Source organism: Meriones unguiculatus, chromosome 7, assembly GCF_030254825.1.
Source record: "Meriones unguiculatus strain TT.TT164.6M chromosome 7, Bangor_MerUng_6.1, whole genome shotgun sequence".
In the NCBI taxonomy this organism is placed as follows: Eukaryota; Metazoa; Chordata; class Mammalia; order Rodentia; family Muridae; genus Meriones; species Meriones unguiculatus.
The window spans coordinates 34,443,581-34,471,327 of record NC_083355.1 but is presented as its reverse complement, the minus strand read 5'-3'; the positions used below and the strand labels follow the sequence as shown (position 1 = coordinate 34,471,327).

At 39.3% G+C, this 27,747-nt stretch overlaps 1 protein-coding gene across 1 annotated transcript in view; it reads right to left on the bottom strand.

Annotated features, from left to right (window-relative positions):
* The window catches only part of Brip1 (BRCA1 interacting helicase 1), a 125,585-nt gene that overhangs the window by 31,647 nt on the left and 66,191 nt on the right, over positions 1–27,747 (bottom strand). The window contains 2 exon segments of the mRNA XM_021645850.2: positions 8,064–8,185; positions 9,941–10,100. Of these exon segments, the coding sequence (XP_021501525.2) occupies positions 8,064–8,185; positions 9,941–10,100 (282 nt within the window).

The window sequence follows — 27,747 nt, the reverse complement described above, 5'->3', positions numbered from 1 at the left end:
GTGTGTAAAATGAAATACTATCCTCTGTGAGAGGAGAAGCTCCACGTGGAACATATGCTTAGCTGAGGTGCGTCCACTCTCCAGCCCCTGCGTCCCTCAGATACACAGTAATTCTGTAGTTACAGCTTCTGCAGGAAGGCAGTGTGACTTGAACAGAACCATGGGTTCTTAGAAGAATGAACCAGATTAAGAGGCTAAGGGGAGTCAACAGTATTTCATTTAGCATGTTTCAGAGACCTACATTTGCTTATGTTCACATGTATTAACTCTTTGGAGGAAAACAGGAATTCTTATGGAGAAGGCTTGTGAAAGCCATATAATACAGTAATGAGTATATTGACCCTGGGGGATTCTGGTGATGATAGACTCAAAACTCAGAGTCACAGTCTGCAAGATCAAATGTGTAAGAAGACAACAAGAAAAGATATAAATGTAAGAAAAAAATTAAATGAACACTGGAAAACACTGAAGAAACCCAGCATGGGAGTTCATGCCTATAATCCCATCAGTCTAGACTCTAGAGGCTATGCAGGAGGATTCTGAGTACAAGGTATGCATTAGGGCATTGTACTCTCCTGTTCCCCATGAAACACACACACGTACACACACACTATATGTTAAAACTCAAGTTATTAACTCTATAGTCCAGGTGTTAATGAAGCAGAACATTAATGTTATCTAGACCCTTATTATATCCAAATTATCTCCTAAAAGAAGAAGCTGGAGATACAGCTCAGCAGGTAAAATCATTTGCCATAAACGCCTGACAATCCAACCTCGAGCCCTGGAACACATAAAAGGCTGGGTTCGGTGGCTTGCACCTGTAATCCCAGCTCTCACAGTGAGATGGGAGGTGGAGCCACCTGAGGCTAGTGGGCTGGCTGACGTACATGGCACAGCAGTAGAAACAAGAGACCCTGTTTCAACAAAATGGTAGGTGACAACTTTCAAAAGTTGTCCTCTGACCTCCACACACATGCCATGGTGCACACAAACATGTACAAACATGCACATCATATGTAAAAATAAATAAAGCTTTTCCAAAGACCAAAACCCAGGAAAAAAAGGGCCTTTAAAAGCAACTGAAAGTTTGATTTTGAAATGCTATTATCTTTCTATTATTGTCAGGAGGGTATGACTCGACGCTTCTAACATGTGAGCATGTGAATATGGAATAAGGCACACAGAATTATAGCACTTTGAAAGTCAATGCTTTATAATAAAAGTAATGGAAACTTTTGGTTTTTAAAATCTTAAAAAAAAAACCCTCTTTTCCCTTGTTCTTCAAAAACTCTCCCAAATTAACATGAATAAGAGAGACAGTGTTCAAGCTTGGTTATGCTAAAATAGATCTCACCTCAAACCCCACATAAAAAGTGCAGATGAGGGCTGGAGAGATGGCTCAGAGGCTAAGAGCACTGGCTCCTCTGGAGTTCAATTCCCAGCAACCACATAGTGGCTCACAACCATCTATAATGAGGTCTGGTGCCCTCTTCTGGCCTGCAGGTGTAGATGCAGACAGAACAGTGTATAAATAATAAATAAGTAAATCTTTGAAAAAAAATAGAAAATGCAGATGAGCAACTGTTAAATGGTTACACAGAAAAGAGGAAATTTAAACTGATGCACCCTCAGAGCCTCTTCCAAAAAATAAGCCAGTTTGGCTTATAACAGCACAGAAGTAGTCAGTGGAACAGGTTAAGGAACTAACAGAGAAAACTGCAAGAAAGTGTTTACTACAAAGATGAGAGAGAAGGTTGGGTACAGTGCCAAACTTACAGTTCTGTCTGCTTGGAAGGCTGAGACAGGAACAGCACGACAGTCTTGGCAACAACAACACACACACTAAAATTGTAGATTGCTCATTTTAATTCATGATATACATGTACATGACCTATATGTAAAGAATCAGTATTCAGCTAAATTTTGCCTACAAGAAGCTATATGCAGCATGGATGTACTTTCGTGTTGTCACATCTGGAAGGTAAAGGCAGGAGATGGGAGATGGGTTACTGGTCAGGGCAGAAATTTGACTAAACATTCTACATTGCAGTAGCCAAAAGGTCAATAGTGCCAAGTCTGACACACTCTGATATCAAGGAAGGAAAAAACACTGAGTTACTGTACCACTGTACTCTCCTGAATACTGATTTAATGTCCTATAGTTAGAAAGCATTACACCATTCATTTCCAAGACCGTACTATGGGAACCTGATCCAGGAACAGAGCCTACGGTCAGAGTGGAGTAGAGTTCTGGTTACAATGCAGCATCCGATGCAGAAACTATCATGTATTTATTTAGGGAAGGTCTCCTTATGTAGCTCAGGCTGTCCTTGAACCTGAAATCCTCCTGCTTCAGCCCCCAAATTCTGGGATTACAGGAATGTACCACACCTGTTTTTATCAAACTTTTACGCTATTAAATTTCATCAAAACCAGGAAGACTAATATTGTAAATAGTGATACATAGTACAACCTATAGTAACTGATACTTTAAAATTTTTGTAACTGGAAAACCTGAGTGACGTACTGAAAGCCCATTTTCATTTCTGTAACCTACGGTTTAAGAAGAGATCTGAGAGAATGAATGAACTAACTCTCAGTCTTTTGGCTAAGATGGTGCGGCTGAAATCCACAACTCAAAATTCTCCTCTGAGGTACAGAATTACATTTATTTTTAGAGAAGTAAAAAACCAGTTCATACTTCCCCTTGAGGAAGTGCTGCTAATTCTGTTGTGTCAACAAATCAGTCTGAACACAAGTCTCAATCAATCTTACACATCCCCCATGCTGACAAGTAATCTAAGGACTCTGAGCTAGTTTGAGAGCAAAATCAATATACAAAGTTCCTGTGTTTGCAAAAACATCAGACGAATGAAAAAAGGAAAAAAAAAAAACAAAATAAGAATATGTCAAACTATCAAAGCTTATTTGTCTTTATTCCTTTAGAGAACACAGACAACGATCCTGAGGATGAGGCTCTGCAGAAGAGTGCTTGCCTAGCGCGTGCAAAGCCCTGGCTTCAAGTTCCAGCGGGGAGCGGGGAGGGAAGAGAATGCATCTGTCTACTTTATGGATCGTTTGCTTCCTTTATTCATTTGTCTTTCTCGGGGGACTGTTTTCTCACTTTTACTGCCCATGGCAAATATACAAGTGGTCAACTTAGGTTGCTTATTTCAACTATTTTTTAAATTTAAGATGTATTTATAAACTGCTTTTCAATTTTCTTTGGTCAAATTATCCTTTTTTTTTTTTAAAGCTGGAAAAGGGATGTTCTGAGTAAAAGTAAGGTGTAAATAAATTTGGCTGAACTCATTTGGCCTAAGTATTTCCAACTATCACAACTATAAGCTGAAACTGCCGGCCTCCTAAGCGTTACTGAGTTTAGTGTTACAGTGCTTTAAGTTTATGTACACGGCCATCCCCTCGGGGAAGCGTATGTTGTTACTGGGGCTAGGTCCAGGCGGGTTTCTCCATCGGATGCTGCACTCTAACCAGAACTCTACTCCACTCTGACCGTAGGCTCTGTTCCTGGATCAGGTTTCCCATAGTACAGAATAAAATCCCAAATCCTGGAGCTGGCATGCAGAGCCTTAGGTGATTTGGCTTCTAAATATCTCTCCCAGCCTGAGTTCACAGGCCACTGTGCTTCTTGCAGTTCCTGGAAACTGCTGTCCTACCCTCCTTCACCTATGAGGGCCGTAGTGTCTGCTGCTGTGCTGGGAGCTGAGAGCACTGCTGCCTGTTCCGTTCACCTGCACCATTCTTACCCTCTTTCCTGTGTCAGATGGAGTAACACTTCCTCAGGAAGCCTTTCCTGACCCACAGAGATCTGCTGGAACGTTCTCATGGTTCCTGCACTTTCTCTCACAGCCTTCATCACCACGGTGACTGTTTATTACTTTCACGTCAGTATTCCTTGCTAGACTGTAATCTGAACAAGACAAGGAGCTATAGACAGTGTGTATCGTGTTCCCAGAACCCAATACTGTAGTTTGTGCTTCCAGCTAGATTTTTAAAAAAAATAAAAAAAAGGGTGGAGGGAGGGTTGTTTCATTATTCTGACTAGCTTGATAATCTGAATAGTTTTGTTGTAATCTGCCATGTCTGTCTACATATCAATTTGAGATGTGGCAAATTATAGTTATAATTTGCTAATGGATTTGTTTCAGATATACATTTAAAAGGCAGCTTTGCTGTATGTGACTTAATTGCATTAAAAGAAAACAATGACTGTTTTTTAGTTACGCTTTCCTTCCAACCTCTACTCAGAAAAGCCTGCGTTCCTTCTCCCGTCCTTCAAGTGCTTCAGTCTAGTGTGTAGAAAGTTCTCTTTTAAACTATTATATGATTGAGCATGTTCTTACAGAATGATCAGAAGCATCTGGGAAAGGTGGAAGTAAAAAAAAAAAAAAATCCTCACCAGAAAAGTCAGCTTAATGCTGGCCCTTCAGAGTGGCCCATTATCAACATTTCACAGTGGGTTTCTTTATTTCCAGGTCCCTAAAGAATGAGTAATAAATTATGACCTGAACTAAACAAGTCACACTTGGCTCCAAAATGAAATTTTCCTACTTCTACTTTCTAGTCCCCAAGGTGGGAAGAGGAAATCCTGGTCACAGCCAAAGAAGTCATAGTTTTGGCTCTAACATACATTTTCCTGTCTCTCTAAAAGCCAGGCTCTGCTAGCGAGACAGTAAAGTCTTAGGTCAGTATTTTAATCTGTATTTAAAATTTTACTTCCATAATCTTCCTTAAACTTAAGAAAAATTAGTATCATAAAATTAATGTCATTGACTTCTTTTCTTTACTCAAATCATTTTTTTTTACTCAGACATGGACCTGAACTTTTAAAAAATGTGAATTGAAATGAAAGACAGAAAACAATGCAGAGGTTAATCTGATCCGTTTCTATTTAAATACTAAAACTGTTTTCACCTAGAGCTTCCATTCATTTCTGTGTGACAGACAGTATTACAAAACTATAAAGTTCTAGTTTAAAGTCTAGCCAATCTGAAGTAGTTTTGGATGATGTGCTTATGAAAGGTCACATCTATATATTCTTTTGAATGACAGCAGACAGGCATAGAACAAGGAGTCTGGGTTATGGGACAACCACTCTCTTGACACTGTGTGGCAAAAGAAGGGAAGTTAATCCCGAGATTGAAAAGATCCTGTCTGAGGTAACTGGTTCAAGAAAGCATCCTATTAGACCTTCTGTGAGAGAACCTCCAAGATGGCTATACAGAAGCAGCTCTGAATAGTTTCTAGGAAACTAAAGTGGCTCCTGAATTCTAAAGAATCTCCGTTCTCTAACCACAAGACACTGAATTCTGCCAATTAACCTGCATGAGCTCAGAAGCAAATCCCAAACAGCTGAGAATACAGCTTATGGAACCCCAGGAAGACTCAGCTAAGCAACAAGCAATGGGCCTAAAAAATGTGAACAGAAACCTCCCAAACTGTAAGGTAAAACAAGATTTTTATCCTTAGAAGTTGTTTATCATAATGACAGAAAGCTGATTAACAGAGAAAGAAAGCATTAACAACTCAAGTGTTGTGTAAGAGCAAGGCCCAGAATTACATCTGTTGGAGTGAGGGTAGAAATAAATTAAGAGAAATAAAAGATTTTTTCTTAAATGTTTTTTTAACTTTAAGAATTTTTTAAAAACTAGCAAAGAATAATAAAACAAATACTTCCATGGTTACTATTTTTTGAAACTTTTTTTTTTTTTACTGAAAATTATGGAAAGCATAAGGAACCTTTTGATAATTTCTTTTGCTTAAATGTAATGAGTAATGTATATCTGACATGATTTGGGACCTCTCTATTTTGTAAGTACAATACTCAGTATACTTAGTTTATAAGCCATAAAGTTTGTCATCTTTTCCATTTCTGAAAAAAAAAAAAGTGTGATGTTCCAAGACTTAGAGAATGAGCAAAAATAGAATCTGCTGAAGAGGAAATATATTTAAGATGCTGGAAGAATATGTCATGTACAAGATGGAAGAGGCCGTCCACACGTAACAAACTCCATTCACACACAGCACTGCAGGCCAGAGTAAAATGACAGGACATCCTCGGAAGGAGGCAAACATAGCATGGGCCAACAGCAGAGCGGGACTTCCGTAGAATTCAGCCTGAAAGCTGTTGATGGTGACCCCAGGGTGGTCCAGACCACCACCGCCACAGCAGCTGGCTGGGCAGAACCAGCCATTTCAGAAGAGCAGACACAGCCTGGCATGCTAGCAGCAGTGACACTGGTAGCTGCAGACAGTAGGCAGAAGCTGTCGTGGCCAGCAAACTCTAGAAAGAGTAGACTGTGAGTCACTGGATGACTTACCCTCCTGAGGGAGCAGAAATTCTGAAGAAGTTCAGAGGGTTTTGGAAGACTAGGAGCTGATGAAAGAACTAATTTTTATTTATTGTTAATGTTACCCAAAGACTGGTCTACACTAGAGAAGTAAAAGAAGCATATATGGTTTTTAGAGCTTACTAACATTAGCAATAATTAAGATGACTATGCTGTTGAAAGGACTCCTATTTGGCATGATATCTTAGTTGCCTGTACCCTGGGAATAGGATGTAGATCATACTCATCGGGCCAGCTCAGTGGCCAGGAAATGCCAAGTCTTGTTCTCACATTGCTAGCTCCTTCACACGCCTGTGAAAACAAAAGAACACTCTCCTTCATAGATGCTAATGCCCACTGTGGTGCTGACTTGGCTAATTTGAGGGATGCCTAGGAAACAGGTCAAGCATTACTTCTGGGTGTTGTAATGTATTTCTAGGTATTGGTTGTGGTCAGCAAGTGCAGTGAGGAAGTTTAGCAAGTTCAGCTGTGGGCCACAAAGGAGAAGGCAGAAGAGAGATACCACTCTGCTGTCCCTCTGCAGCTGGCACATTTCTCTATTTCTGTTGCCTTTGGACATCAGACTGCAAGTCCTTTGGCCTCTGGACCCCAGAACTTGCAGGGACCATCCTAGGGTGGGGGATGGTTGGCCTTTGACCTCAGATAGGGCTATATCCTCGACACCTGTAATTGTAAGGCTTCAGCTGCACGAACTGAGCCATGCAGTCAGCTTGCATTTATCCTCCGTGGAAGTTTTCTGCAGCCAGGCGGCTGAATAGGCACAGATGCATGCAAGTATGTATGTGCGTACAAACATTAAGACTCACACGAACATTCTTTCATCAATTGCTTCCACTTCTCTGGAGATGCTTAATACATCCCCTTAGTACTTACTACTAAAAACAAACTTAGAATAAAGCTTAGAAAACAGTGACAATGAAACAAAACTTTAATCTTCCTAATGCTATGACCCTTTAATACAGTTCCTCATGTTGTGGGGACCCCCAACCATAAAATTACTTTCACTGCTCCTTCATAACTGTAATCTTGCTACTGCAATGATGGGAATGACTCTTCTATTTAGACCAACAATGAAATTTGAGTAAAATAGAGCGAACATTTCTCAGGGCGTAGATGCCAAACAATACAAGCCTCACTCAGGAGATCGGGGAATTCATTAGGTGGAGCTCACTAGTCCCAGCTCCCTGTCTGAGCAGTTCTCTGCCTATAGCACACATGCTCTGAGGTACAAACCCAGTGCAGTGGTCCCAGTGAGCTCAAGTAGAAGATGCTGGAAGGGATTTGAAGCAGCTGAAACCAGGAGATCTACAGGGCAGGGCAATAGAGAGCCAGAGAAAGAAAAGACCCTGGAATCCCTAGGGGAGCCCGTGAATGTCTTGCTAAGAGCTTGATGATACACAAATCATGGGCCTCTCTCCAGCACTGTTTTTGACTCAGAAAATTCTGAAAGAGATGGGAGTTGGGGGGTGGCTGTGTTTTCAAGTTCACAAGTGATACTGATGCTCCTGATCAGGGGCACACCTTCATAATCACCTTTGTTGTGCAAAACAGTGTGCTAAAAGTAAACGTTTCCTACTAAAACACCCATTCAGATTCTCCAGGGATGTAAATATCTGAGGATATAAGAAAAACATATGATTAACTACACAGAGCATACAGACAGAGCATCTCAAGGCTTTGATGACTTACCTGAAGATCCTTCACATTTGGAAAAGGAATTCCTACTGTTATGACAGCTCGGGCGTTATCATCAGAGAAATCCAGACCCTCGCTCACTTTGCCACGACACACTGCTATGAGAAGGGCTCCATCTTAAGCAACAGAAATCAAACATTTTAGAAAGTGCACTCCAAATTCTTTCCAAGTACCTACTGTTGTCACAAGCCTTTTTAGTCCATTTAAAGCAACCATGAATTGCTTAATAAGACACAGTTTTTAAATCTCATTATCTTTCAATAAGAAAATAAAATTAGATGAAAATGGTAGCAAATCAATTTACAACCTGTGCATTTTTAAAGTTACTTATAGCCAGGTGTATAATCTTTAATCCTTTAATCCCAGTACTTGGGAAGCAGAGGCAGGCAGATCTCTGTGAGTTCGTGGCTAGCTAGGTCTGCAAACTACAAAGCAAGTTCCAGACAGCCAGGGTTGTTACACAGAGAAGCCCTGGTTAGAAAACTCAAAATAAAATAAAATAATTATTTATACACAGCATAGAAGCAGCATCAAATTAACCGAACAAATGTTAACTAAAAATCTGAAATCATATCATAATTTTTACCAGCAAAAATACTGCCTCCTCTTTGCAGCAATCCTCCTGCCTCAGTCTCTGAAGTACTGGGATTACAGGCATGTGGCAACACTGTGCCTGGAGTTTTTGTTTCTGGTTTGTTTTAAGACAGGATGTCAGTATGTAAACCATACTGGCCTTGAACTCTAATCCTCCTATCCCTTTGTTCCTCCAAAACTGAGGTTATAGGCTCCCATACTTGGCTATAATCTTGTCATTAAAAATGTATTTATACTTGCTGCCTTGCAGAGAACTCAGGTTCAGTTTCTAGCAGTTACAGGTAACCCAATTCCTTTTCCAGAGGATTCGATGCCCTTTTCTGACCTCCTTGGGCACTTGTACACCTGTGGTGTACACACATAAACTCAGGCCCACATACATAAAATCATAAAATATATCTTTAAAAACTTATTAACAGCAGCAAGACATAGTGGCGCACACCTTTAATCCCAGCATTTGGGAGGCAGAGGCAGGAGGATCTCTGAGTTTGAGGGCAGCCTGGTTACAGAGTAAGTTCCAGGGCAGCCAGGGTTTCCAGAGAAACCCTGTCTCAAAACCCAAACAACGCCCCCCACAAACAACAACAAAACTTATTAACAATTATGTTACATTGTTGCATTGTTCCTAATTACTGCTACTAGCTTTCACATCAAACTCTTCAATGTGCAAATTTTGTCCTCAGCTACTTTTTGTTGTTTGAGACAGGATCTGCAGCCAGCTTGGCCTCAGTGTGCCAGCCTCCTTCCTCCATCTTTTGGGTGCAGAGATTACAGTCAAACACCACCTAGCTAAAGTTCTAAACTAAGTCTAAAGTTTAACTAGGGAGGCAGAGTTAGGTGGCTCTCTATGAGTTTGAGGCCAGCCTGGTCTACATAGTGAGACCCTGTCTCAAACAACAACACAAACTAAACAAAGTTAAAACCCAAAACAACAAAACCTCCTCAGTTTTCCTTGTTTGGTATTCTATTTGCACAAACTACATTACCTGTGTAAAGGCTACAGAGCTTACTTGGTCAGTGAAGAAACCTACCCTGTCTTCCTTCTTACACAAAATGATTCAGGTAATATAAGGTAAAATATGGCTTAGTTAGTATCTGAATGTATATGTTCTTTTTTTTTAAACCTACTTTCTTTTTGCCTAAGATTATAAAATATAATTTTTCCCAAGTACAATTCAGTTTTAAAGATAACATAAATGACATTTTAATGGCACCAACTTCTCCTGGCTTTAAAATGAAAATAGCCCTTTCCCTGCCATGAAAATATTTCCAGTTACCCTTTTCTCCTTTGAACTTGATGGCATCATAGTACACCTGCAACAATTCGTCAAAATCAGTTTTTTCTCCTCCTTGGGGTTCTGCAATAACTGTCTTCACTGACTCCAAACTATGCCATAAGCCAGTAAAAACCCAACGGTCTCTTAATTTCTCTAATAGCTAAAAAGAGATGGAGAAAATTAATTCTGCAGTCTAGCTGAACAAAGACCTTTATTTGTAAATTATAACTGCTAGAACACAAAAAAAACAAACTCAACCTGTATCATAATCAACACACATCCTAATAATGAATTGTTAGATTAAAAATAAGTAAGAGTCAATGAAAAGCCCAACCATAAAATAATATTAAAAACGGGTGAGAGAGAAATACAATAAAATGTATGCAGTCTTTAAATATGAATGATAAGAACATCTACAACTTAATGTGTGCTACAAAGCAAGAGTAATACTTGGAAATACATCAATAGCTTGAGTATATTGTTATTCTTAAAAATGGAATATTTCAAGTTAGGCATTATTTTCAATATGGTAGAAAATGAAATACCGCAAAAGCAAACAAGTACAATGAATAAAGAGCCAAGTAGATGGAAAAGAGCAAAAGCCAGTTGTAGAGACAATAATTTAAGTGAATTGTTTTACCTGCTTAAGTATCACGAATTCTACTGCACTTTGAAGTGTGACTAAAATGTAACTACATACCATACATACCAAGAAACCAACCGTAATTCTCTAATGAACAAAACCTCATCAATTTTCATGAGATAATTTATTGTTATTATAAATAAAATTTAAAAGAATATAAACCAAATTCTTTATCAATGTTATTTACTCAATGATCAGGGTTGATCAATAACTTAAAATCCCCATTACATTATGTTATGTTAAAAACTATAGGATTGTCATCTAAAAGTATTTTCTATTTGAAATGTCTTATAAATTAGCTGCTAAAATTTGATTTTTGAATATGTACTATTTTGAAATGAAAGTCTTGTGTTCAGAATTAGGAAGTATAAAAAACCCTGTTGACAAATCCAGAGAAACAGTGTATATGGGAAGGTCAAAATGGGTCTTTAATTGGATATAAAAAGATTGATATTAAGGAAAAATCAATGAAATACAGTACAGCACTAACTTACTTAAGTATCTCTGCTTAGTAACTAGTATAGAACTGGATAAAAGTATCATCTCTCGCGTAAATGTAACCAGATGAAATGACTGACAAGTTTCTATAACTACTAACATTTACTGGAATTTAATACAATAATATACCATTTTCTTTCAATCTGAAAACAAAAATAATATCTCATCGTTGTTTTCTTGACTCAGCAATAACAATACTAAACTTTAGGTCATACAAGTTCTAAGATCCTGACCAAACTTACTGCACTTGAGCAAGATATTTCTACATGATGCACAGTTAGATTAGAAGAGACATACTTAAAAAGCAAAGTTTAAGAAATAACAAAAAAGCAGCCAATGCATGATTTCCACTGAAGATTTTTCACAGTATAAACAAACAATTCACTCGGGTCTGGTAGAGGCTGAGGCAAGAAGGTGGTGAGTCAAACAAGGCACTTAGTGAGACCCTGTCTCAAAATAAAAACTGAGAAAGCACTGGGGAAGCCTCAGAGGTAGAGTTTACCTGCCATGTTCCAAGACCCAACATCAACCTCTCATACCACAAGACAAAATAAGGGAGTGCTGTTAAAAACTTGTCTGAAAAATCAGCTGCGGAGCTCACTGATATACTGGAGTTTATTATTTCACTTGACTTTTAAACAAAATTGTCAGTGTATTCTAATCACATGTAATTCAGACTAGTGAGAGAGGAGAAAAAAAAACACTAAACAGATCTCATCTCTCCAGTTTGCATTAAAGCGTTAAAACTTCATTGTTAGTGAAAATTTTATAACTTGAACATACTGTTTACCTTCTACAAAAATTAATCTTGAGCTGGTGAGGTGGCTAAGAGGGTAAAGGTGCTTCTTGTGCAAGCCTGACAGCCTCAGCTCAACCCCCAGAAGCCAGGATGGAACGAGAGAGCTGACTCCCACAGTTGTCTCCAGTTTCCATACACTCACACACAAATGTGTGCCAGCACACATCACACACAAATATCGCATTAAACACACACATGCACATATCACACGTGGAATAAAATATACATGCAGCACATCACACGCATCTCACACAGCATATCATATACGCACCACACACAAAATACATATTATATTACACACAAACACTTCATAAAATCTTAAAAAGGAAATAGCACTCAAATTTGTTTTAATTAACAGGAAGACCTTTTTTTTTTTTTTTTTAAACTCTCTAAACACAAACACAAATAAGAAGTTATTATATTATCTTTTGTTTTCTAGGTTGGGGGAAAAAAGAAGAGAGAAACAAACAAAAGACTGTAGAAAGACAGAAAATGAGAAAATAGTATTAGCATTCTACCTTAGCAGTTCTTTGGACTTAAGGTTATAAACAGGATCAAATTGACAGACTGGAAAAAGATCCTCTTAAGAAGTGGTAAGCATTTACACAATCCATACCAAACTAAACAGACAAAACTATCACAAAGACAAAATAAAAAATTCTGTAGTGATAATAGGCCAATTGGCCAGGAAAATGCAATGTACACATTTATATAAGCCAAGTATTTCAGGAGAATATTGACAGAATGTATAACAACATGGTAACAGTAGGAGACTGAAATACCCAAGCTTCAACAAATCAATAAGATATCCAGACAGAGGATCAATAAGGAAGTAGAAAACCTTAACCCACTGTCTGAAATCATAATATATATATAATATTATATATTAGCATATGTATATATGTTAATTCTTGTGAAATGTATACAACCATTATGTGTTAGGTCACAAAACAAATTTTAATCAATTTAACTAGAGTCAGCAAGGTGGCTCAGCAGATAAACACACTTGCCTCTGAGCCCAGTGACTTGGATTCCATTGCACAGCAGAAAGAACTGGTTCCTCAAAGTTGTTTTGTCTCTGTCTCTCTCTCTCCCACACACATGCAAATTACAAGTCTGAAATGACATCACATGTCTTTTCCAACCACAACAGAATGAGACTGGAATTCAACAGCAAACTAAGGATTTAGAAAGATGTCAAAATAAAACAATATACTTCTGAGCAGTGAGCATGAGTCAAAAGAAGAAATTAAAAAGAAACTTACGAGATTATATTGAAATCAACAAAAATGAAACACAACACACCAAGGTAAGGAGCACAACAGAAGGCTACGAAGGAAGAGGTGCACAAGAGACCCAAATGCCTGCATTAACGAGAAATATGAGCCTTCTCGGCTGTGCACCCTGCAGTCTCGGCTGCTTGGGTGGCTGAGGCAGGAGGATGGCGAGTTCAACGTCTGCCTGGGCTACACAGTGAGACTGTCTCAAGATAACAAGCTTAAGACGTACTCTACTCAGAGGCAGGGCGCTTACCCAGCATACCCAGAGCCCTGTGTCTGCTACTGCTACTACTGCACTACAGAATAACACTGTTAGCAATGCAAAGAAAGTAAAAGATTAGAACAGAAATAAAAGAGGAGAGGCAAATGTTGAGTAAATGAACAAAAATGAGAGCTGGCTTATAAAAAAATCACCAATGCTGGCTAACTGAATAAGGAAAAAAGATATAAGAAACACTTAAAAACCACATAAGCATTTATGAATCCAAAAGGGTGAATTATAAAACTAAACGTGTCGAGTAAAAAAATAAATAATCTGATCTCACTTAAGGATGTAAAAGAAGTCCTATTTAAGAAAAACCATCAGATTTTACATTTGTGTGAGTGCACATATGCACAGCATGCAGGTGCCATGGTACACAGGTAGAAGTAGGACAACCTGCATGAGTTGGTCCCTTCCTTACACCACGTGTGCTCCAAGTGTTCAACTTAGGTTGTCAGGCTTGGTGACAAGTCCTTCTGTCTGCTGAACCATTTCGCTGGCCACTATATATTCATTTTAAGAGACAAAACTGGGGTTGGAATGAGGATGACTTGGAGATTAAGAGCACTGGCTGCTCTTCTGGAAGATTCAGGTTCAATTCCATATGGCAACTCACAGCCATCTGTAACTTCTGTTCCAAATCTTGTTCCTGACTCACTTCTCTGGTCTTTTAGGGCACTAGGCATGGACACAAATACACACACATACAAAATAGCCAAACACATAAAAACATGTAACTCTTAGAAACGAAAAAGAAAAGTCCCAATAAGAAAACCTACCTTTAATCACTGTCCATTAAGCTACTAGCAAACCCTGCCAGACCCTTCAAATGATACCTAGACTTTAAACATTCCTCATTAGCTTTGTTGCTACCATGTCCCCTAAGTCACCAATCATCTGTCCCCCTAGTTCACTAAATTTTGCTACATTGTTGCCTTGTTTCTTCCTACGTCTTCTGATATTCCCCCACCCCTCCCCCTATCCAGTATAATTCTTTAAAAACGAGGCGTAAGCTGGGCATGTAGCTCAGACGGTAGGGTGCTTATCTAGCATGCACAAAGCTGTGGGTTCTATCCCCAGTAAAGCATAAACCAAAAATAGTGGGGCACACCTGTAATCCAAATACCCAGGAGGTGGAGGCACAGGAAGATCTGAAGTTCAAGGTCATCCTTAGCTATAAAACAGTTCAAAGCCAGCTATGACACAGGAGACTGCTTCAAATGGAATAATATCAAAACCTAAGTCGAAGCCTCCAAAGGGTTCCATGGCACTTAGATCAAACCCAAACCCTGCTGCACCATGGTTGTACCCTGGCTCCTTCTCGGACCTCTAGCCCTCTGTTCATCTCACACACTGCCACAGGCCTTTCCACCTGAATCCCCCCAGCAATCAAAACTGTTTCCTTCCTTCCCTCCTTCAGACCTTTGCTCAGCGTCAACTTCTCAAACAAACTCCCAAATCATCCTATCAGAACCATAAACCACCTTTTTATAGCCATAGACTTTTTCCCCTTCTCATATGGTTTTCTTCAAAAATATATCAGATCCCTTGAGCTGCTATCACAAAACGTCACAGACTAAGTGACTGAACAACAGAAATGTAGTTTTCATAGTCCTAGAGGGTGGGAAATACAAAATCAAGATGTTGGCCAACTTGATTTCTGGAAAGGGAGGGTTATCTCCCTGCCATGCTGATGGCCTGCTTTTCCCCACATCCTCACATGGCCCTGTGCCTGTTCAGAGGAGAACAATGAGCTCTCTGGTGCCTAACATTATGAGACCAGGGTCCCTGCTCAGGTCTTCATATGACCTTAGGGACATCCTTAGAGGCCTGCCCATCTTCAAACGTGACCATGCTAGGGTTAGGGCTGCCACATAAGAAGTTTGCTAGCACATACATTCAGGCCATAACAGTATCTAACGTACCAGTACGCTTTTGTTGTTTCCATTTTCTTGGTTTTTAAGATAGGGTTACTCTGTGTAGCCTTGGCCATTCTGGAACTCACTCTATAGACCAGGTTGGCCTCAAACTCAGAGATCCCCCATCTCTGCTTCCCGAGTGCTGGGATTAGTGGTGTGTGCCACCGCAGCCTAGCTTTACCAATATTCTTTATATATACCTGGTTTACTTTCAACCTCTCATCCCTAAAAATGTAAGGAAGGCAATAAACTTTTCTTCTATTTAGTTCACTAACAATTGTTCAGTAACTAGAACACCTCACACATAGCAAAAATGCTCAGTTAATATGTTAGATGATCTTAATAAATCAACAAAGTTCAAACCAATGGCCGATCAGGAAGGAGACGACAGAAAAACAAAACAAACAACAACAAAATATACCCAAAGGACAAAACCAGAGGCCAAAGTCTACAACCAAAGAATATTATGGTGATTAGCAAGATGACAGCAGAGGTGGAGGGAAGAAGTGATACATTAAAGGACACAACTCAGGCTCAAGGATTTTGTTAGCCTTTCTCCTTCCTTCTCTTTACTCCCTCCCTTTTTTCCTACCTTCTCTCCCAAGCCTTCCCTCCTCTTCAACTTCCCTTAACAAATGCTTAGGTCTAAAGCTGTTCTGCTCTCACTGCAGGTGGCACGGAGAGGGCGCACGTATGCAGCTTGACCGTTTCCCTCCTGCCAGAGGAGGCTCCGAAGCGATTGATACACAGTGCAGTTCCTTATTCTCTTAGATATCTAAACTATACCTAACAATCAGACAGCCTAAAGGAAAGTGCTTGGGCATAGGCCTATCTCTCAGTTTTTCAGCCTTACTACATTAGAAACACACACACACACACACACACAAGGTATTTCTAAGTTATTTTTATAGCTTATAAAAAGTAAACCCTAGTCACATACATAGACTAGCTGACACACGATCAAGACGATTTAGTTTACCAATCGGTGTTCACATTGCTTGGATTCATTAGCCTCAGAGGCAGGTTTCTGAAAAAAGTCACATCTCACAAATTAAAAGAATACTTTGGAATGCCTGTGTCTTATCTGGACATTGTCATTTCACTTTTTCAAGCTTCTTAAAACCAGTGTGTCACTAGGGAGGCATTAAGTTAGAATCCTGCATTTGTTCAGCGTCCATGGCTTTTACTCAGCACCAGATGTTCAGGACATTAATAATGCACTAACTCAGAGTCTCTTTTTGAAACTTTAGAAAGTGCAAATTGCATTAAGACCTCTTTGCCCTCATTACTGGTATTGTTACAATCCTAGCCCTTTGGAAAATGTTTTTTGGCATGTGTTTCTCTTCATAATATTGCCATTTACTCACTTTAATAGCCAGTACTCAAGTCCTAATGCATTTAATAGTCCTGCCTAAATAGACTATCTCATATAATCCTATTCATATAATTTGTTTCATAGGTAAAATGTAATCATATTTTCCCATCTGAAGATGATTGATTCTTTGCTACTCGTTTCATGAGCTATTGATATTTGAGAAATATTTACTTTCTCTTATTCAGGTAGTATATATCTATGGGTGGTATGTTAGAAATAGAGATGAGTACTTTAAATACTAATAAAAATGAAAAATTAGTAGTGTTTCTAAATAACATTTTTAGGTACCATAAAATGAGTATACCCTTAATTTTTCAGTATTCAAATGTAAAATATAAAAAGACCCCAAACAGTATTTTTTTTTTTTTTATTTAAGCACTTCCTCATGGGTTAACATTTGACTCAGTACTTTTACTTCAACATTTCAGGACTCAATTTTGATGAATGCTCATGCAGCCAGTAGCACACCTGGAGAAAGAATGGGCAAATACTACCCTGAAGTAAATACGAGTCTCTGTAGTTTCATCAATCTAAACAGAAACAAAAGATCCTGAAATTAAGTATTCTTCTTGTTAATGGGTTAAAAGACCAAGAAATCTGAAGATGTTAGAGTTGTATTATTGAGAATAACTGATTTTATACTCTCTCACAGATATAAGTGAAACCATAATATTTACAATGTGAACTAGAAAAAAACCAAGCAGTATTTAAGAAATAACTCACTTATATATTTCTTGGAACAATCTATTTAATTGAAATTTCTTGAACAGAAACTAGGAACCTATAGCTATTCATACATGCAAGAAATTTTTAACTCTTTGAAAAATAAATTCTGAATTTTTATTGATTCATCAACATTGATGAACAGTAAATTCATCAATGCTTAGAGTAAACATATAGTTAAAATGTAATATTTGGACACTTTTTGTTATTTTAGGAAGTAATGGCTTAGCAAATGTTGGATGAAATCTAGATGAATATATTGATTTTATTCACACAAAAATCAATTGTATGTTTGATTCTGTAAGGAGATTAAGTACAGGCTAAAAAACCAACTATATTTCCATATTCCTGTAAAAAGATAAGAATGGATGTTAATTAGAATGAGACGGTACAATTATGATGATGAATAAGAAGCAACTATTGCAATGTTTCCTAAGTCACTGTCAGATACTGTTAGGCTGGATCTGCTGCAAACCTGATACTATGCAACCTGAAGGGACAATAAGGAAAAGCATCATTTCACAATCTAGAAGATGATAACAAAAATTACCAAAAATATCATGTGATAAAAAGACAGCTGAGGAAGCATTCAAAGCACCATACAAATAAAAAAAAAAAAAACAAAACCACAAACTATAAAAGACATCAGCAACAGAAGAGACAAAGTTTCTGCAAAATAACCAGAATGAATCAGAAAATGACAGAAGCAGGTTCTAACTTACTGGAACTTACTGACCCAGAGGCTCAGGTGTCGAAGGCTCTATTGGCAGCATGAAAGGCGGTAAGGCCTAGCTGAAGGAAGTGGGTCACTAGGTCAGTCCTGATATGACCTAGTACACCCTGGGCCCCTGAGCCCTTCTTTTCCTTGTCTTTGCTTCCTAGACACCATGAGGTGAGCAGCTTTCTATCAAGTGCTTCTGCCATGAGGCCTTGCCACAGGCCAAAGAGGAATCTGGCAAAATGACCATAGACTAAAACCTCTCCAAGCATGAGCTTTTCCTCCTTTTAAAATAATTTTTTCTCAGCTCTTTCATCACAATGATAGAAAGCTAACACAAGTACCAATAATTATCTTGAATACAAATGAATTCACTGAATAGTAAAAAGCCACAGAGAATGGGTGCATAAAAAGTATGACCCAGGGCTCAGAATGGTAGTGCTGGGTCTGTAAATCCCAGCATTCAGGAGGTAGAGGCAGGCAGCTTTCTGTGAGTTCAAAGCTCTGTTTAAAAGAAAAAAGAAGGAAAAAAAAAAAAAATCCCTAATCTAAAAGAGACTTACCTTGCCTTAAAGGACATATAAAAACAAGGAAGGCATGTAAGAAGATTACCTCCTTCCACGGCTCAGGGATCGTTTCGGAAGAGCAGAAGGACGGGAAGCTCCGATGCAGTGAATGAACACAACAGGGCAGCTACACCTTTGAACTCACAGTGGTTGTGACAGCACAAACTGCACGCGAGCTCAACCCAGACCAAACTCCAGCACAGAGAGGAGCCACAGAGAGGCCCACCCTCAGCTGAAGACCTACTAGCACCTGATAGAGGGAGAGTCAGCTTTCTCTGAGTGTTCTTTGAGTGCCTCTGGGTAAGCTGACTGTTTCCTAAGGAAAGACCACAATACCCAAAAATATATGAGCAAAAAACAAACAAAACACTGGACTTTATGGGTTAAAAAAAGAAGATACAAATTTAGGTGGGTTGGAAAGATGGGATGCGTGGGAGGAATTGGGTGGGAGACAAATATTAAAACACGTTGTATGAAATTCTGATGTATATATATAGTATTTGGGTAAGTATAGTTTTCATCAAGGAAAAGTCTTTTTATAACAGACAGAGACCATTATAGAAAACCACAACCAATCAAAATGCAGAGCTGTGGAGCATTCTCAATGTATACATCTAAAAAACAGCTCCTGTACGTAAGGCTTAGGGAACATAACTGAAGAGGGAGTGAAAATATGGTAAGAGCCAGATGATCAGGGAGCATGCCATGAGATTTTTGTCTCCTAGAAATGTCAGAAACTAAACCCATAAAGTCTCACCAACATGACTGCTTCAACATGAGCTAACAATGACAACAGACATGCCAAAGTGGACAGGAAGATCATGTGACCTCAACCCTGCACAAGGAACTACAAGAACTAAAGACTGCTGAGAGTGAGAGAAATAGTCTTTCTCAAGAAAGAGCACTAACTGGTTATCCAATACCAAATGATCAGCTCTGAAAACACACGTACAATTAATATACAGACTGAGCAGGTCAATATAGAAACACACACACACACACACACACACACACACACAAGTGAAAGAGAACAAGTGGGAAAGTGTAAGAAGGTCTGAAGGGAGGACAGTTAAGGGGAAAATAATGTAATTATAATATAATCTCAAGAATAAATTAAAAAACACTATAAAAAGAGGCAGATTAACATGTTTCTCCCCTTCCTTCTGTCTCTCTCTCTCTCTCTCTCTCTCTCTCTCTCTCTCTCTCTCTCTGTGTGTGTGTGTGTGTGTGTGTCCAAATTAGATACATAAAAATGTAAAAGTAAGGATCTGGATATGCTGCTCATTTGAGAGTGTTTGCTTACCATGTGCAAAGCTCTGGGTTCAATCACCAGAGATGGATAAATTAGGCAAGATGGTACATGCCTGTAATCCTAATACCTGGATGATAGAGGCAGGAGGACCATAAGTACACTGCTATTATTGGTGACATTGTAATTTATTGCAAGGTGGAAAACAGCATACATGGGACACAGTCTCAAAAATAAATACATGTGTGTGTGTGTGTGTGTGTGTAATGAAGATCTAAAGGAGAGACATTTTTAATACACTTTTAGCAGGGGACTTAAACACTCCCACAATGTGCAGAACATTCAGAGAGAAAAAAATTAATAAACACTAGGTTGGAACAACACTTTAGACCCAACAGAACAACAGATAAATAATCTTCTGTCTAGAAACAGCAAAACACACACTATTCTCAAACTCCCATGGAACAGTCCCTAGGACGAATTATATCAGGATAATAAATAAATATTAGGCAATTTTAGAAGAATGGAATCAAATCAAGAAGGCTCTCTTCCAGCCATAGTGATATGAAACTGGGAATCAATAACAGGGCAAGTTTTGGAAAATTCACAAATACCAGAATATTAAGATTGCTGCTGAGCAACTAACAGCTCAACGAAACGATTAAGAGAAAAACTTAAAAATAACGAGGTAACTGTAATTAATTAAAATAAAAATAATTTAAAAAATAACGAGGCAAATGAGAATGAAAACATAGCAAACTAAAACTTACAGGACACAGAAAAAAAAATTCTAAGTACCTATACAAAAAGGAAAGCAAATAAAAGGTTGAAAGTGGAGCGTGGGAGACAGTTTAATCCATTAAGTACTTGCCATGCAAAGGTAAGGCCTGGAGTTTGATCTCCAGAATCCACATAAAAGCCACGCAAGGTGACTTATGCTTGTGGTCCTGATGTTGGAGAGGCAAACCCCGCAAACCCCTGGGATTTGCTGGCCAGCCGCCCTAACTTAAACTGTGAACTTCAGGTCCACTGAGAGACCCTATCTTAAAAAGCAAGAAGTATGGCATGTACGGAGGAGTGACAACTGAAGTTGTCCTCTGGCTTCAATTTATACATACGTACACAAGTGCACAGAGACATAGGCAGGACTGTCGCTCACGTGGAAGAGTACCTGCCTTGCGTTCAGGGCTCCAGCACAGCACTGCTGAGAAAGGAAGGGAAGAAAGGAAGTGGGGAAGAGAGATAACCAAACACTGCTTTTTAGGTGTGTGTGTGTGTGTGTGTGTGTGTGTGTGTGTATGCCACACATATATATCACATACACATATGTATATAATTATGTACAAGATTAGCTAAAAGAAATAATAGGATCGGATCAGGACAGAAACGGTTTTGGAATATTCCTCATTAGATTATACGTGAACTGAAACTGTTATGATAAATTACAGTAAATGGTTCTTACAAAAAAAAACCCCACAAATTAAATACTAGAAACTATAAAAAATAAATCAATAGAACAAGAACTGATATGTTGAAAAGACAAACAAAATAAATAAAACGTTAGATTGGTTAATTTAGAACGAGAGAAGACTCAAAAGCAGAAGAAAAGTTATGGCGCCAGCCTGAGAACGCAGAAATCGAAGGGCTATAAGAGGTCGCTATCTACAGAGTCCATGACTAGAAGGAAAGGGCACACCCTAGACACATTCAGTACACCAACCCTGAGCTATGAAGATGCGGGAAACTCGGGACAGACAGATTTACAGCTAAAAAGAAGACTGACTAGGTTAATAAAGGTCCCAGCCAAAGGAAGCCCAGGACGCTCGTTGGCATCACTACATTAAATATTTAAAAGTGAACTCATGTTAATCCTTTAAAAAAGAGTTAGGGAGCACTTCTAAACTCTCAGCAAAACAGCACTACCTCGATATCAAAGCCAAATCCATTACAAGAAAAGCACAGGTGAGTTTCACTAAGAAGCACTGAAGCGAAACCCAACAAAAAATATTGCAGTCCAAGTTCACGATTACAGTCACCACAATCACAGAAGTACCTGGGCTGTAGGGGAGGCTCAACATACACACATTCACAGATAGGATACATCATTTTAATAGACCGAAGGATAAACAGAATCGTATGACTTTCTTATTAGATAAGGAAAAAACACTTGATAAAATTCAACACCCTTTCAAGATACAAGTTCTTGTCAAAACAGACATGGAAGTAATTTACTGCAACACAGTAAAGCACATATATGGTAAAACCACAGCTCATATTATATATGACAGGAAACTGAAGCCTGGTGCCATCCTGAAGAGCATGAGGTTAGCATTCTTGTCACATTTATTCAGCACTGTACTGGAAGAACTTACAGGGCATTTAGTCAGGAGAAAGAAACAAAAGACATTCAAAGACATATTCTTCAAAGACAGAATTGAAGCTGTTATTATTTGCTAAGAATACAAACTTATACATAGAAAACTCTAACACTACCAACAAAACAAAACCCTAAAAAGTAATTTAAAAAAAAATCAAAAGTTGCAGAAATCACCAAATACAAATACAAATCACCTTGCAGAAATCCATAGTATAGGGCTGCAAGGGGGGCACAGGCAGAGAGTTTGGCTGCCTAATGTGCCAAAATCCCCTACACACAATGAAAGGAAAATATCTGTGGTGTGTCCATATGCTAACAGTGATCTATAAAAACGGAAGGAAGGAAACAATAAAGAAACGACCTACCGACTGAAGAGACAACTTACAGATGGAATCAAAAAGCTACATCCTCTAAGGGCTTAATATATAACCAACAGCAACAACAGCAATAAAACTACAGAGTAAAGTAAGTAAGTAAAGTAAACGAAGAGTAAAGATGGAGAGAAGAGGAAGGAAAGAAAACGAGAGGAAATTTTTTAAAGACAAGAGGAAAGAAAAAAGAATTTGAGAAAGAGAAAGGGAAAAGAAATCAAGCAAACATGGAGGTCATCAATAGAGACCCAGAAGGAACAGAAAAGCCTCAGAGAAGGAAGCTGGGGAGATGGGAGATGAGGGTCATAGGATGAAGGTGAGTGACCTAGGGCCTGGCTCCTGCTTCAAAGCATTAATGGAAAGTTTGGGTATAGAGCAGGGTCAGAACTCAGGCGGGGGCAGACCATATAGCTGGAGCTTCAGTAGGTAGGGTATGAGGCCTTGCGTGTCACAAAGTTTCAGCGAGGTTTGCAGCAGCCTGGGTAAGAAGTGCCAGGAACAAAGGGTCAACCTTAGAAGCCCTGGGGCCACCCTTTAACCAAGTGATTTGAATCAGCTACCAAAATGTGGTATGTGCTCACCAACTATTCTTCAGTGACCACAGGAAAGAAGTGTGCAAATGCCCATGGTTAGATAGCAGGTAAGTTCAACAACTACATATGCCTCACCTCTAACTGTACAGCCACCATACCACACCCTAAGGGCCCAACACCATAAAGTCTTCTTCTACTTTACACAGAAGAACTGTGTTCTACCTACAGAAATTTCAAGCATCTAAATAAAAATAATAAAAATTGGATGTAGTGATTTAGTTTTCCTTTAGATTAGCTTAAAAAATAGCAAATGTATAATGAGTAGCATTGCAAATTTCTCAATATAAAAACTTAATGCTAAATAATACTTATAAAACTCTTTTTAAAAATATTTTTAAATCTATTTATTATGTATGCAATGTTCTGTCTGCATGTACACCTACACACCAGAAGAGGGCACCAGATCTCACTATAGATGATTGTGAGCCACCATGTGCTTGCTGGGAATTGAACTCAGGATCTCTTGAAGAACAGCCAGTGCTCTTAACCTCTGAGCCATCTCTCCAGCCCTAATAGAGACTGAACAGAAAAACTGTGTTTTATTCTTTGTCTAACATTCACGGTGAATGAAACATGTTCCTCAAGAAAAAATGGGTCATGGAACTGAGTCATAAAAATGTAGAGGAACATCAAAGTCTGTAACAGACAGAAAAGGATCCAAGCTTCTTTTGGCACCAGAGAATTTCTTTTCAAAATTATTCAATGGAATCTTTCCATCTATAAAAAGTTTAAAGTTTTCAACCCACTCAACCCATAAAAATGATCTCTCAGTGAGCTGTAAGGCAATGGTGCTACCAAGTTAAACAATAGAGTCAAATCAAATTTATCTTGGGGGAAGAAAGGCATTCTTCACAAAACCTGCAATTTCTAGTAACTTCAGGAGGCTCTAAAAGCACTCTGCAGGGGAGGGGCTTAGAATAACACGTTTACCCTAACCCTTACACAACTAGTCCAATTTAGAACACAGGGGGGACATTTACCTTTGAAACGTCTGCTTCAAAAGCTTTAGACAGCTTTCTATGTTTCTTTTATAGAAACCTTTCGGTACTCCCATCTTCCTTTCACACAAGCTAAGTAAACGACAAGTATAATTCTTTTTTTTCTGTGTGTCTGGCATTGGTGGCACACACCTATAATCCCAGTACTCTGAAGCAGAGCCAGGCAGATCTCTGAGTTCCAGGCCAGCCTGGCATACAGAGTGAGTTCCAGAACAGCCAGTGTGGTTATACAGAGAAACCCTGTCTTAAAAAACAAACAAACAAACAAACAAACAAACAAACAAATTCTGTGGACTGGAGAGATGGTTGAGCAAGTAAAGACCCTTGTCACACAAGCCTGATAACCTGAGTCTGATCTCCAGGACTCATGTAGGGGTGGAAGAAGAGAAGATTCCAAAGTTCTCCTTTGACCTCCATATGTACGCTGTGGCATATGGACCCATACATACGTATCATGCATACGTGTGTGGGCACAAACACACAAATAATAAATAATGTTTTAAATTAAAGGTATTTCCGGTGACTTTGCAGATGCTGGCTCAGTCTAGAATGCTTCCCTACTCCCCAGGATGCCTGCAAGATGCTCAGAGTAGAAGAGCATACCTTTGGGCAAGCCTGAGGGTATCTACAGAGTCATGGCTACGGGGAGGGGGGGGGAAGGCCCACCCTAATGTGGATCATACAGTCTAATAGGCTTGGTGCCTAGATGGGTATCCAGAAGGAAGACGTCACCCATGGCAATCCTGACATTGCCTCTTTGCTTCCTGGATGCCACAAGGTAAACAGGTTTTCTCTCCAAGACCTTTTCTGTTTCTATACTGCCAGTGCCCCCCCCAAAAAAAAACAATACAGAGGGCCAACTATGGACTGAACCTTCTGAATTCACGAGCACAAATCAACCTTACCTCCTTTTGGATAGTTTCTCTTAAGTATTGGTCATGATGATGAAACAGTGAATGACCTGTCCCCACACCCACAAATGGAAATCCTCCGATTCTTCCTTACTGTGCAGGTGCTGGATAGATGTAGGCAACTATTTCACAGTGCAACAACCCAGAAATCTTAGAGATAGTAACCGGTTCATATTTGAATCCTTGTTCTGTTTTTCAAGACAAGGTTTCTCTACATAGTCCTGGCTGCCCTGGGGCTTGGGATGCAGACCCACGCTGGGCTCGAACTCAGAACCACCTGCTTCTGTCTCCTCAGTGCTGGGATTAAAGGCGTGCACCATGCACAGCAATACATGTTTGAGTCTTTAACAGGGCTTAGAAAAATGCCTTTGCTTTACAAAGTATGCAGCTAATAATTATTTCCTAAGAAAACTGAAAATAAAGACAAAAAATTAAATTGTTCAGAAAGTGCTATAAATGTAGTATAAACACAGTTCTCTATGTAAATAGTTTGGTATTTCAAAGAAACCCAACTGAGATACTAAAAGTTCTTTCTTAGAACAGAATGAACATTAGCACGTGGAATTAAGACATAGTGATCAATGATATGGACTGCAGGAAATTTTGAGTTTGCTGTTGTAAACTATGTCTGATTTCAAATGTTGTAAAAAAGACTTGGGCCTGCCGTGGTGGCGTAAGCCTGAAATCTCAACACTACTATAGCAGGATAATCAAGCAACCATCCTGCATGGTGAGTGTGAAGTACTGTGGGCCACGAATCAAGATTCTGTCAAACAAAACAAGACAACGAGAGGCTTGGAATAAAGACGGGGATCTGCCTGCTCGTGTGCTGATTTCAATAAGCATTTATGGAGAACTATTGTTCCACTCACCTTTGTTATCCAACACCTCAAAAGTGCATTTCACTTTTATCACTCTCATTACCATAGCAATGTAGCCTTATGCCAAGTCTTTTCTAAATTGAGGGATTAAGTCTTCTGATAGGAAGAAGTGTCAGGTAAAACAGCCCCTAAGATCCCTACCACCCCTGAAGTAGGCTACCACAGTTCTCAAACCACAAGAAAAAATTGCCAAAATACTGAGGCCTCTTGAAAGTGATTCTTTTCCGGATCAAACCTCTAATGAGACGCTAGCCCCAGGTGACCTCTGATCCATAGACTTTTGAGACACTAAGCAGAAAACAGCCATGCCAGGCCCAGACTCCTGGCCCAGAGGTACATTGTTTGAAAGTACTAAGCTAGTGGTAGCTTGCTATGAAATAACAGAAAGTCAGTATAATTCCTCCTTTATATTTCAGTCCTAGTCCATAATATTGCTCTGAAGGCAATCCTAATACAGACTTTGTTGCATGTTCGGTGTTAAACTCCACTGAAAGGACAGTACAGTCGATAAATTTAGTCATTGAGCTGTGTGCCTGAGGAAGTGTATTTGTCTGATCTTTCAAGTAAACTATATTAACATTATGAAACTCAGCTAAAAAAAAAAAATGTATGTTCCCCAAAGATAAAATTAGGATTTACGAGTTCAGCTCCAATACATAAAAAGCTTGGAAGTCACCAGCCTGCCTTACAACAAGGAAAAAGCAAAACAAATTAAAAATCAACAATTTTTGTGTAACTCAACTGAGAACTAAGGTCACAGTGCTAACTGCCACCCTGAAACTAACCAAAAGGCACGAACAGAGAATTACAGCGGAGCTTTGTTTAGTAGGAGCAATAAACTGAAACCATAGGCTGGCAGGAACAACTGAAAGATGATTTTGAGAGACTGTTAGAGACAATGTAGACTGAAAGCAAGAGACTTGAGGGGCTGTAATCTGGGAAGGCTCTCACATTTCTGAAGCCATTAATCCCGGAACCCCACAGCTCTGACAATAAAGAGCCAAGAAAAACCTTCCCGTTCCTGGCAAGAAAAGGGGAAAGTAACCATTCTGAAAAAGGCTCAAAGCACCCCCCATAACTAAGGACAGTTACTGCTAAGAAATACTTTGTAAGAGCTTCATCCAGCGTGAGGGAGGGAGAATTACCTAAAACCCAGCTCCAGACGACCTGTCTCATCTACTAAGATCAGTGAAGAGCTGTGAAACACATGGAAGGTCACAGCCCAGGATCTGATGATGCTCCTCTTCCCTCACCCTACCTGCCTGCCGCTGCAACAGGGCTCCAGTGTAACAGCTATGAGTTACAGCCACGACACTGACTCGAAGAATAAGCAGCTCCCTGGGAGCGTACAGCACACGTGAGACCCTGGATCAAGAACCTTTACAGACTAACTCAAGCCCACATCGAGAATTAAAAAGCAGCCAGGCATGGCGGTGCACACCTTCAATCCTAACACTCAGGAGGCAGAGGCAGGTGGAGCTCTCAGAATTTGAGGCCAGCCTGGTCTACGTCACAAACTCCAGGCCTGCCAGGGCTGCATAATAAAATCTGTCTTAAAAAAAAAAAAAGAATTGGGCTGGTGAGATGGCTCAGTGGTTAAGAGCACTGACTGCTCTTCTGGAGGTCCTGAGTTCAACTCCCAGC